Source organism: Coturnix japonica, chromosome 12 (assembly GCF_001577835.2).
Source record: "Coturnix japonica isolate 7356 chromosome 12, Coturnix japonica 2.1, whole genome shotgun sequence".
In the NCBI taxonomy this organism is placed as follows: domain Eukaryota; kingdom Metazoa; phylum Chordata; class Aves; order Galliformes; family Phasianidae; genus Coturnix; species Coturnix japonica.
Genome location: NC_029527.1, coordinates 3,834,078 through 3,847,101, shown reverse-complemented (window position 1 = coordinate 3,847,101; position 13,024 = coordinate 3,834,078). Strand labels below are relative to the sequence as shown.

General features: G+C 37.5%; 1 protein-coding gene across 1 annotated transcript in view; it reads left to right on the top strand.

The window, feature by feature from the left end:
• Window positions 1-13,024, top strand: part of NUP210 (nucleoporin 210) — a 51,651-nt gene that overhangs the window by 11,758 nt on the left and 26,869 nt on the right. Inside the window, exons 6-16 of the mRNA XM_015874797.2 lie at window positions 302-434; window positions 1,281-1,439; window positions 1,891-1,959; window positions 2,251-2,357; window positions 3,277-3,417; window positions 4,622-4,759; window positions 6,121-6,276; window positions 8,685-8,883; window positions 10,062-10,207; window positions 11,210-11,431; window positions 12,702-12,875. Coding sequence (XP_015730283.1) covers window positions 302-434; window positions 1,281-1,439; window positions 1,891-1,959; window positions 2,251-2,357; window positions 3,277-3,417; window positions 4,622-4,759; window positions 6,121-6,276; window positions 8,685-8,883; window positions 10,062-10,207; window positions 11,210-11,431; window positions 12,702-12,875 — 1,644 coding nt within the window. The remainder of the gene's footprint in view (window positions 1-301; window positions 435-1,280; window positions 1,440-1,890; window positions 1,960-2,250; window positions 2,358-3,276; window positions 3,418-4,621; window positions 4,760-6,120; window positions 6,277-8,684; window positions 8,884-10,061; window positions 10,208-11,209; window positions 11,432-12,701; window positions 12,876-13,024) is intronic.

Here is a 13,024-nt window from a genome sequence, read left to right as displayed (position 1 = left end):
ATGTTAAATTATTAATTCATTTACTTTTAAGGGCTTGCATAGATTTGAATAAGCTTTCTTGTCTATTTTTCATTAACTTATTTTTTGTGGTTAACACACAAAGTGGATCTGTGTACAATTCATTGTCTTCCGCATTTCCCTCTCCCTGCAGATATTAAGATGATGATAATAAAGAGCTAATTAAAGAAAGCAATGCTTTGAATTTATGAGTTTTAAGTTACTGCAGCCTGGTATGTTTCATATGGATGAACTGATTTATTTTTTCTTTTATTTTTATTTTTTTTTTCCCCTCAATCAATAGCATGTACCTCCGGCAGAAGTCAGATTGCTTATTCTGGAAAACATCCTTTTAAATCCAGCATATGATGTTTATCTTCTAGTAGGAACATCAATAAAGTACAAAGTTCAGAAAATAAGACAAGGGAAGATTACAGGTTTGCTCTGTTTTTATTTCTTTCATTCTTTCTTTTCTTTGAGATTAGGTATGGATTTTTCACTGCAAGGAAATTTTTTAAATAGGGGTAGATAGCTTTGCTAATATTTAACGTTGTTTTTCTAAGCCCCAGTGATGCAGCCATTTAGAATTTCTCTCACAGAAATTAATTACACCTTTAAAAGCTGTACTCTCATAGGTTTGTTGAGGACACAATGCTGAGGGCAACTGAAGAGTTAGTGCTGTAATTCTGATTCCACATTGACAAAGAAATTGTGTCTGACTTTCTTAGTTAAACTGAACATAGGTTAGTGCCTTTGCTTATGGAGATTGTTTTCTTGACAACTGAATTTGCAGCAGCAGTCAACTGGCTTTACCTGCACTTACAGGTGTGGAAGTTCGTAATTGCATCCATTGTTAGAAGGAGCCTGTGCTGTTAATAACTTATTTTAAACAAAGAAAACTCTAACAGCTAGATATGAAGTATTTTACTAGGCCTGTCATCAGCTTGTAGCATGGGATGAAGCAGCAGAAATTATCAGTAACTTGTTAAAAATAATAATGTCACCACTTTTGAAGCTGGGAAAGAATTAGATGTTAGGTCTGAGCAGTAGGGTGATACTAGTTGGAAATTAGACTTCAAATAAATGCAAATGAGGCAGGCAGCTCAGTTTTTATGTGTGTGCATGTGTTGATCACAGAAGCACTATTTCTACAAGCCATTAAAAATACTAATTTAATGCGTGCTTTAGACATCAATTAAAAATTAATCAGCTGTAATTATCAGCATCCAAACACTGACATATTTGCTTTTATTGTTTCACATGTTGTCTTGTTTTATGTCCAGAATTAATGATGCCATCTGATCAGTACGAGCTGCAGCTCCAGAACAACGTGCTTGGTCCTGAGGGAGACCCATCCTGGCCAGTTGCCAGGTTGGACCAGGAAACATCCATTGTAACTGCAATGCAACAGGGACAAACTAATCTCATACTTGGACACAAGAGTATCCTTCTGAGGTTATGCTTTTCCATCCAGGTCTTTGTGACAGGGGACAAACTTTGTTCTCTTTGTAGCACAGAAAGATAAAATGATGCGTATGTGTACCAGTAGCCTTGAAAATCAGGAGCACCTGGTGGGGCCATAGAGAGCAGAACAGCTGTGAATTCCGTCTTAAAAGAGCAGCCTAATTCCTTAAATTTTTCTAAGAAATTAGGCTGCAATAAGATAATGAAATCATGGCTGTTCTCCTCAGTCAGTGTGGGAACGTGATGGGACTTTAGATTCTCTAGTGCAGTCTCTAAAATGCTCACTGTCTTTTCTGGGTGGATTGGGTAATGTTTGTTGTTAGTGTAGAAGTAGCTCTAAATCTCCCAAGAGGTACAAGGAACCACAGGATGATGCTGATCTTGACTTGACGTTGTTGGAACTTTTGTATTCCTTTACTGAGATTTCAGGTATTCGCATGCAGGGTGTTTCCAGGCTACCAAACAGCACTATCTATGTTGTAAATCCTGGTTATTTAGGTTGGTACTGGCACCATTTTCCTGATTGCTTAATATAATTTGCTTTTATTCCTCCGTTGTTTTTCTCTGTATATGCACCCTTTTGTTTCTTGTCTGACTTTATCTTAGAAAAGTGTTTTTATTCAGAAAATAAGCTCTGTGTGAAATGGATTCAACAGTAAATGTTTTTCTTTCATCTGTAATAAGCAGCTTCAAACAATTAAAGGACATCTTAAAATGTGGACAACTGGAATTTTAGTGTTTTTATTCATTACATAAAGTTTGTGCTGTTCAATATCTCCTGTTTTGTAGGCTTTGCAGTTCATCCAGGTGACAGATGGGTCCTAGAAACGGGCAGATTTTATGAAATTACAATTGAAGTGTATGATAAATCAAGCAATAAGGTGTATTTGTCTGATGTAAGTGAGATGTTGATATACTTCTGAGTGTCTCCTAAATCCTCTCTTTAAAATGCTCTAAGCATCTTCTTCACACAGAACTTTGACTTTCAAATCTTTTTGTTTCTTGCTTTTCCTTTCTTTTCTCTCTCTCTCTCTCTCTTTTTTTTTTTTTAATTGAAGTGTACCGAGTGATTCATGTGAAAGTGACCATTAGAGTTTAAGTAGTGTAGAAAAACTGGAAGAAATGTGCTTCAAATACGTAATATAGGCTGTGCACTGGAAATTAAATTTGTGGAGAGCGGTACTAATGCTGTACTTGATTACAGCCCAAAATGATTTCCTCCCTTGCAGAGACAATCTTTCCTATTCTTAATGGAAAAGATGTAAGATAGGCTTATAGCACTCTTGAGGAACTTGCAGTTTCCTTGCAATTGATTATGGGAAAAGCTTTGACGACTGGCTAGCATTCATTGTTTAGGTAGTCAAGGAGATAAATTGTAGGTATTAGGTACCAAATATATGGCTCTCCTTAAAAACTATAACAAAAATACTGAAATAGTTCATTAACAAGCAAAATAATTAAGTGATCAGAATATTGAGTTTCTGTGATTGTTTGTACTTATATGCTTCTTCAGATGGAGGTCTGATTTTCATGGCAATATTAAGAAATTATTTTTAAATATAAATTTTTAGTGCTAACTATTTCTACTTACATTTTGTCATTATCATAAAAAGTAATTATTTTCTGTGGGGTTAGTGCTGTGTCTGAAAGGTGTAGCCTCATTTTCCTATGGAAAAGTTCTTAGTTCCATATGAGCTTCTTCAAACTGTGTTACTAAGTGATTTTCCTCATTATGTTTGTGTTATTTTTATGGCTCTCTGTGCAGCATTAGTGCTAATTTCACATGGCAATATTTATTTAATCTTCTGATTTTAGAATATCCGAATTAATACAAAGCTGTCTGAAGAGTATTTCGAGGTCCTGAAGTCCTCTCTGAATGGATCATATCATTATGTGAAAGCAATAAAGAAGGGTCAGACCGTTATTGATGCTGCATTGACATCAGTGGTAGATCAGGTATGTCTCTACAAAAAACTGTACTGCTGTTTCCAGTAGGCTTAAAAATTATTTACTTGCACAGTAGAGACTTAGAAGACGGCAGACCTAGTGGAAGAAAAGCTAAGAATTTCATGGGTGAAAGCCATTGTTATTTAAACAGATTAAATTTCAAATTCTAAAGTCCTCACTTAGGAAAACTGTCAACAGGATTTGCTTGAATAAAGACTGTGGGATTTTCTTACTGAATGCATGGCAAACTCCTGTTACACTAGCAGTGCAAAGCACTGATGTATTTTTTCATGGCAGATACTTTACATGGGCACATACCATATCCTTGTGTAGGTGCAAAGGTCTTCTCACATTCTCTGAGTGAATTTTACATCATCAGTGTCAAACCCTGGCCTTGTTCTTCATTCAGTTACATTTGGGAAGTTTTCACTCATTTGGTAAGTGATGTTAAATGCTGGAATGAAAATCTGACCAACACATTAGCCTAAAAATTTCCTCAAATTAATACTCATTAACTTTCTGCTAGTTGTGCAGGCTGCTAAATGTATGGCTAACTTAGGGCATGTGGTGTGGAAGTGATTTGCTTTTGCTTGAAACTTGGAAAGACTGAACACTTCAACCCATTTGCTCTGAAATCTTTATCATTGAGTAGGACTTGGTTGGTCCTTGTGTATGATGGGCCGTGCTCATTTACTGTGTCAGAGTGGTCCAGTAAGAGCTTCTAAAATTTTCATTAAGTATTCCAGCCAGAAACAGTATGTTGTGCAAGGACGTTATAAGGGTCACAGTTATAGCGAAGTTATGAAGTTACAATGGCCAGTATTTCAGGATGGGCTGAGATTCAAGATGGGCTGGGTAGCTTAGACTGAGATTCTTCTTCATCTTTGCAGAGAGGAGTGAGCAAGAAGTAAATGGAATTGTGGGTTTAACAGATTAGTTTTCTAGATGATGCCTCAAAAAGCAGGAGTAGTACAAGTGTGTTTCTTATTGCACTTTGCCTTTAAGTGAGTGTGGACATCTGAATCTTCATAGTAATATTACTCATCACATCACTGAAATGAGCTGACTGACTGCTCACAAAAGCTGTTCTTGAAGAATCCTTAACAATTGCATTCCTTTCTGTCTGAGATGTTTTAAATGACAAAATTGAAGGTTATTTGTAGGATGTGCTATGATGTCATTTGTGATTTTGTGCTGTTCCTTTGTTTTGTAGGATGGAGGTGTTCATACATTACCAGTTCCAGTGCGAAACCAGCAAGATGTTGAAATTTATGTTCCAATAGTTCTTTCACCCAGCATTTTGACATTTCCTTGGCAGCCAAAAGCAGGAGTCTACCAGTATACCATACAGGTATGCCAAAGAACATCCAAATGCAGGAGGCACTGCCGAAGCAGATGCAGTGAGGCCTGTTGTCACTGTAACTACTTATGTAGAACTGACTTTGGATCCTTCATGAACAGTGGTATCCAATATTTTATTTGGTAGAATTCTGTTGGCATTTGATTGAACATTCTTCTCATCTGCATTTTATTTTGTGGGATCAGTTTTGCTTCATTCATGTTATACCCAACCACGCCAGTAGAGTGTGTTAAAAATTCTTAGTACAAATATACATTTTCAATACGTTATAACTTGTACTAGAGCCCAGTTGGGTGAAAGCAAATGTGCTTTTTCTGTTTTCTATCTCCTTTACAATACTCTTCTCACTGTATCTATATATAATCAAGTATCTGACTGGAGAGCACTAGTTCATGTAATTCAAATAAGCTGTGTGAATAGTCTTACTTTCCTGTGATGTTTTCCATTTTAAAAGATCTTTCTTTTCCCTCCCAACATTTGAATTGGTTTGTATTTACCAAAACTGAGAATGCGTTTTCATTCTGCATTCAACTGTACTCATGGTTGTTTACAGTAGTGTGCAGCTTGACTGTTGTTCCAGCTTGTAGATTAGCTTTTGCCTTCTACTCGATAGTTTTTGTCAGGCTCTTTCTGTAATGAGGTTGGGCGTGTGCTCATGGAGAGGAAAAGGGAAAAGGACTTTCCCCTTCTTCCAGGTGGAAGCTATTAGCCAGGCTGTTCCTAATTAGATATGGTTTCCACACCTTACTTCTAAGCCAGGTTTAATCTTTTTGTTTTGATTCATTTATTTCAAGTTCATTTATTTATGAAGTGGGTTAGAGCAAAGGAAGCTTTTTTCCTCATTGTTCCATTACCCCTCTTCTTTTCTCTTCCCTTTAGATCACTTAACAGTTCCTATTGGCAGAAGCTAGTCAGTACAATGTATCAGGTTAGCAGCTCTGAGATCCTGAATTGTTGGTTGGCACTTCGGCTGTCAGCAGCAGGAAAATAGTGGCGTATTGAGAAGGACAGTAATCTCACTTGCCAGGCCTCTGGTGTGGCAGCTTGTGAAATGATGTGCTGAGTCCAAGCAGGATCAGTTACTGAGGGCTGACAGCATCAGATTTCTGCAGCTGAGAGAGATATTTGGGTTAGCCATGCTGGTGAGCACACAGGCTGTGTGCTAAGAAAGCAGAGGTAAATTGGATAAGAGTAGTAGTATTTTCATCTTGTACTTGATGGTGCTTATTTGTAAGTTCTGAGGTGTTATTTCACTTATATCTTGAGCAATAGCATTGTTGTTCAGCATGTTCCTGGCTTCTCCTGCTGCACAGTCAAAGCCTTGAAAGCCAGATTTTCTCTTTGTTTTCTAGGCTCATGGTGGAAGTGGAAATTTCAGCTGGACCTGCTCTAACCAGGCAGTTGCTACAGTGACAGTCAAAGGAGTAATGACAACTGGAAGTGATATTGGCATCAGTATTATTCAGGCAATTGACGTTCAGAATCCATTGCATTATGGAGAAATGAAGGTACAACTTTATTTTTGCTTGTTGCTCTTGAATACAGCTTTTGAAAAGCAATCTAAGCAGACAAGCCAAACAAAAAATGCATTTTGCAGGATAAGAGGTTGACTTAACTGGAGTCTGTTGGTGTAGGAAGTCCTTTAATAGAAAATGATGATGGGTATCATCAAGGTTTGCAAGGAAATTCGTGCCTGGAAAAGCAGCTGGAATGCTTTGCAACACCACATAATAACACAGATCACAGCTACCAAAACTGGCCAAGAAAAAATATTCTTTTAGATGCGTAGGAGAGAATAAGAATGAAAAATGCCCATTCTGAGATGGATTTTGCTATCTCTGGGTGTAACACCATGACAAAATGCTAATCAGATGTGATAAGGGTATGATGTAAGGAAAATACAAGGATGGTATATGTCATCTACTTGTGTGTTCAGGGATAGGTGAAGAAGCTGCTCTTGCTACCCATTATTCTAAATCTCTGATTTTAAATAACTTTTTTCTCTAGAATGTTTCTGAGAAATAACACTTGGGAAATATTTCAGTGTGTCCTTTGGATACAAGTCATTTTCAGTAATGAAACTTTGTCAATGCTTACTCCCATCTAGCTGTTTAGAGCTGTCAGACACTTAAAATGGCAATATAAAAGCTAAAATTACCACTGTGTTTGATAATTACTGCTGTGAAGTACTGCGATGCTACCTTCATACATTCAGGCATTTTAATTTGTGCTTTAAATGTTTACCTTTTGCAAAGATCTAAGCATTGGAATGGAAATTGGACTGAAAAGAGGAACTTTGTTCCTGACCTCTGTGAAACTAAGAGTTAGTGTTCTGAGTGTGTGAGATTCATCGGGGATCCAGAGGCACTTTGTCTAACTGTGCAGTCATAAGTGAAATAGGTTTGTTTATGCCAAGTGGACACCGTTGAGGCCAGCAAACAACCTCCATCTGGCCAAGGCTTTACAAAAGTGCCATCTTTGTTTGTGATGGAGCGCAGCAGTTCATTTAGGAAGCACATCTTGCAAGCCCTGATGCAGTGCACTTTCCTTCCAGGATACGTGTGCATCATTTAGCAACTGGTGGGAACAAACTGATCGCATTAAATATTGGCCATACTAAATGCTTCATAGCTGTTGTGTGTTCCTGTGTGCAGCACTGCTGTAACTGTTATATTGTGCTTCTCTTTTATCAGAGCTTCTTTCAGACAGTGTTTAATGTTTTTGGTCAGGACTGCCAAATTTGTCCCATAATGAAAAGAAGGGTATTTAGGCAGGTATTTTTTCTTAATATGCATGTTTTAGGAAATGTATTTCTATCTAAGTTTTACCCGGAACTACTACAGCTACCAGTGCTGTTTTTGTTGTTACTAGGCAAATTTGCTTGGATTAATCATGTCAATTCTAAAAGGTGGATTTCTAGTAGGGATTGTACTTCATGCTTAAAATAATGACTCTGGTCTTTAAAACTTATTCTTACAAGCTTGCTCCCTGTGCAACCCAGGCTTCAGCAGTGCAGTTTGTTAGCAGTGTGACAGTTATCAGCAAGAAATGCAGGAATCAGGGTTTTCAGCTGCAACTTCTTATCCTCAAGCGTAAGTCAAAGTCAGAGAGACATGAAAAAAATACTTCTATGTGAGCTTTCAGAGCAGTGTATTGCATAACATGAATAGGTTATTTTTGAATGCCTTTGTCCTTGTGCTAGGAATTACATTCTTCATAGAATTTACTCGGAAGAATTGTATTTACCAATTTCAGCAAGCAAATTTTAGGAATATTTAGCTGTGTTCTGCAAAGGTTACAGTTTTACCATCTGATGCAGTTTTCCATCTTTCAAGCTGTTCACAGTTGGTTAGGGGGCTAAGGCATTGTGAATGGAACACTTTGATCATAGTGATTGTTATGAAACATGCAGTCAATCAATGATGTATTCTCTAACATTAATGGAAGAACTAGCAAATCAGAATAACAAATAACATAGTTAAAACTGATTCGTCAGCATCAGATATGAACATGAGGATCAATTTCTGCCAGTCTTAGTTTAGGAAGTAATCCTTTTAATTTCAAAAGTATCTCTAACATAAGGATCACTTGCAGAAGCAGAACATTGTATGGTTAGGCATTAGAAATCCAGTTACTTATTTTAGATTCCTGCCCTTAGTAGAGGGAACTTAAAGCCCTAGAGACCTTTAGAAATGTTTAGAAATTTATTTTCTAATTTCTAGTTTAGAAATGCATGGAAATGAAAAAGTAAATATTCTTTTGGAAGAATGGGCCTTTAGTTCCCATCAGTGGGAATTCAGTGGTTGGAAGATGTCTACAAGAGATTAAAATAAAGGAGAAGTGTGTTGGAATCTTGTTTCATCTTATGCCTTTTTGTGGATTTCATATGTCTCTCTCCTGTTTCTTTCCTGTTCAGGTGTATGTAACTGAACCTAGTGGGATGGAGTTCATACCATGTCAAGTTGAGGCACGTGTTGGCCAAGTGTTGGAGCTGCCTCTGAGGATTAATGGTCTAACCAATGTTGAAACAGGCGAGATAGTCCCACTAAGCGACTGTTCGCACTTTGATCTAGTTGTGGAAGTAGAAAATCGTGGTGTGTTCCGACCACTTCAAGGTGATTTAACCCTCTTTCCCTGTTTTGTTAAGTTAAATTCAGATGTTTCTGTATCTCTTTTATATAAGTGTTTCAGCTGCTGCGTGTTCCTAGATACATACTTCAACTAGGAGGTGTGGATCAGAGTAGATACACAGTTTTGTTTGGAAAATGTTTTTATTCTTATATAGAGCTTCTCTTTGATATTTTTTGACATCGAGAGACTCTGAGATCATTTCGGCAACTGATTTATTAGGGAGTGTGCTGTCTGTTATCTCTGCACTGATGCAGAATTTTTAATATGCTTCTGTAACAAAGCTGATAGTGTTTGAGATACATGAGAAGATTTGCCACGATGCTGAAATTAAACATTGTTTTGCCCTGTTTGTTCAGGAGTGCTTTCTGCTCTATAAAGGCACTTTTGTTTGCTTGCAAAGAACCAAGTAGATCAGCTGATAAATTTTGCCAGAGTTGTTTGTTAAGCTCATTACTTTAAAAAAAAAAAAGTGCAGTGTATATAGAGAATATACTTGTTATTTTCAGAGAATGCTACTAGTATTTCTGGGCTAAGTGGGCATTGAGCAACATAATTGTTCCTGCAACTGCTTAATTCAGATATGCCATCAGATTTTTGCAAGTATCACCTTTATGGAAGCTCTTTCCTTTGCCACCAACCCAGTAAAACCAGTGTGTGTTGTACCATCTGTCTGAGAGGCAGCTATTTAAAATATGAGTGCATGGTGTGCTGTTGTACTGCACATTGTTCTGTTTGTCAAAAAAGGGGAAAAATGACCCCCACGCTCAGAAGTGTTCTCTGAGTAAGTGTGAAAGTAACTTTATCTCAGCCAGAGAAAACTGGATCTATAGACATCATGTTTTGTGCAGGAAAGCTTGGAAAGCTTGTTTGTGCTTAAACACCAGGCTCATCTTAAAACAGCAGAGTCAAAGTACTGCTGTAATAGAAAGTCACATTAGTTTACACCAGAGGAAAGTCTCATTACCTTCTTTGGACAATGGATAAATAAGTAAGTTTGAGATGGAAGACAGAAGTGAGCATTTTTCTAATTCAGACAGAAAACTCATCTCTAGTTCACTTCTGGTAGAAATGCTTTTGCTTAGAAAAACCACATAGAGCTAAGGTTAAAGTGTCCAGGTGTTTTTCTCTAAATGTATATTTGTGGTTTTAATTTGCTTGATAGGAAGACTTAAGCCAACTGCTGATTTCTGTAGTGGAGTCAGAGTGAAAGCTGAAACTCAAGGATATACAACTCTTGTGGTTAGTTACACTCACGCTCACGTCCACCTCAGTGCTAGCATCACCATTGCTGCTTATCTTCCATTAAAGGTAAGTCTGATTTATTTGTTTCTAAATCAACCCATACCTTTAAGTGATGAACTACAACTTGATGTTATGTAAGTAGTACATTTAACAAAAAACAGAAGTGGTGAATGGTTGATTAGCAGGAAAAAATCATATGGTTTGTTTTGAATCATCATCATCTCATGATCATATGTATCATAAAAGAATTTATAGTGTAAAAAGCCAGGGTAAAATAATCAGGAGTCAGACAACAGGCAGACAATTAAGTCTGAATCTTAGTTTTCCGTTGGGCTTTTGCCTTTGCATTGCAAATACAGCCAGGGTGTAAATGGGAGAAAAGAGATACATTTGTCAGCTCTTCCCATGCCTCTTCTCTCTTTATTTCTAAAGGCACCTGTGGGAAGAATTGAACCATTCTTTGTTAGCTATGAGGTTATGGAACACAAACTAGAAATGAGTATTGTGTATTAACACATGAAGTTAATTTCTGTGATGATAAACAGCGCAGACTGTCCTGGTGATACAAATTAATCAGAAATTTATTGTAGAGGTTTGAAGTAAAAGTTCTGTAGAAAAATATGCACATAACTCTGCTAAAGAGAGCATTGTCAGCTGGGAGGAGGTTTTGGAAGAATGCAACTTGACACTACTTCATTTGTTCAAGTACCATCTATCTAGAAAAAAAATAAGGATTATCTCTGTGCTCAGAGAAGTATATTCAGGGTCTTACCCTTGTGGTAGCTCTTCGTGAAAGAGATAAGATTAGAATGTAGATAACTTCTCTCTGCATCCATCAACTTCATTGAATAGAATCTGACTGCAGAAAGTTCAAGTAGGTGATCACTGATTGTTTTGGTGCAACTTGGTTCTTAAATAATCAGGTTTACTACCCATTGCATAGAAAAATCATAGCTTAATCAAAATGACAAGTAAACATGGCACTTTGACTAGAAATGTTTCTTTTGCAGAGAACAATTGAAATATTCAACAAAAGAATCATTAATCTTGAACTTTCATTCATTCCAGACTATTGATCCTCCATCTGTTGCTTTAGTGACTTTGGGTTCCTCTAAAGATATCTTATTTGAGGGTGGACCGAGGCCGTGGGTCCAAGAGCCTTCAAAGTTCTTTAGGAACATCACGGCTGAAGATCCAGAAAGTATTGGTCTGTCTTTATTTGCACCTCCTACACCTCGAAATAACATCCAGCATTGGGTTCAAGTATCCTGCAGAAGCCTGGGAGAGCAAGTAAGTACTAGAAGGTGTTTGCATCATCCTTCATCAGACGTGGAGCTAAAGCAGCTGAGAACAGGCTTCAAGCAGATTTATGATACAATACAGCTTTGAAATACTGTGTAGTTGTAGTTTTTATAAAAAGCCAGTAAAAAACCTCATGTAAGTACATGGTTTGTGTTTTGTTCATTGTGATGCTGATACAGGTTTTAGAGTATTTCATAATGTTATATTATAAAGTGGTTTATGATGAGTTTATTCTAGTATAAAGCCAAGCTACAGTAACCTTATGTTTTAGAATGCTTTCGAACAGGTAGATCCTAATTACCACAGCTTATTTCAGTTCACATAAACAGGAGCATAGCAGAAGACAGTAGATTGACTGTTCAGTCTGACCTGCTCACATGAACCTGGTTACCTGCCAGTGTAATTCTGTTTATTCAGACCAATAGCAGTCATGAGAATGGATACAGTCATGTTGCACCTGGTCTTTTCTCCATCGTGCAGAAGTACTTTGTTCTGCTTTGCTTACATTGGCCAGTTTATAAAGCATTTGGGTTTGATTCCATTTTTTTTTCCTCCTGTAATTTTGCAAGACCTAAGCATTTCAGTGTGGCTGCCAAACTGACTAAATGTTGTCCTCAGCACACAGTGTGTAAAGCGTAGCTATTTTGGTACGTGCAAATTCAGGAAGGTACAAACATTTTGTTGCCTATGATACTGGCTGCATTGGTTGTCAGTCCTCAGTGTTGTCCAGAAGAGATCACATCTGTATGACTTTGGTCAGTGTTAGCACAGAGGTGGATAAGACAGGTAACCTGAGCTGCATCAGCCTGCTGGGATAGCCTTCTCTGTGCTTACAGCTTGTGTTTCTGAGAGCTAAAGAGGGCATGTAAAATATTCCCCAAATACTTTTTATTTAACTGGCCATACATACCATCTTTTTGCTGTTGTAGTCCCACATCAACAAGAAAAAAAAACAACCCAGTTGGTTGGGTTTTTAAGTTATGTAAGATTTTTCTGCATCAAATAAAGCAGTAGTGAATATTAATTCCTAGGAAATGTTTCCAGGAACAATGTATTGATTATGATATTGAATTCTCCTTGAAATGTGTGCATGCTTTTGCATATTATTGTACCTTCACTGGTACTGAAAATCTGCAAGGATCACATTTTCCTTGCTTGTTCTGATACCAGAGTATAACCAACATACATGAAATAGAATATGCCTAAACCTAGTGCTTGTCTTCTCTCTCTTCACATATCTGTCTTCGTTATTTTGTAGGTTATTGCTTTAACAGTTGGAAACCACCCCACTATGACCAATCCTTTTCCAGCAGTTGAGCCTGCTGTTGTGAAATTTATCTGTGCTGTCCCTTCACGACTTACTTTGACTCCTATTTACGGAAGTCCTCAGCTCGATCACTCCTGTCCTTTGCTGCAACAAAACAAGCAACTGGTAAGTCTGAGAAAGATATCAGAAAATAGGAGTATATGCAGAAGCATATGGATAATGGCTTCTCACAAAGGAATTGCTGCGAGAAGCCTTTCTGACCTGTCTGAAAATGTGGGCTCAGCAGAATGGGAATGAGGGAAGGAAAACGGGTT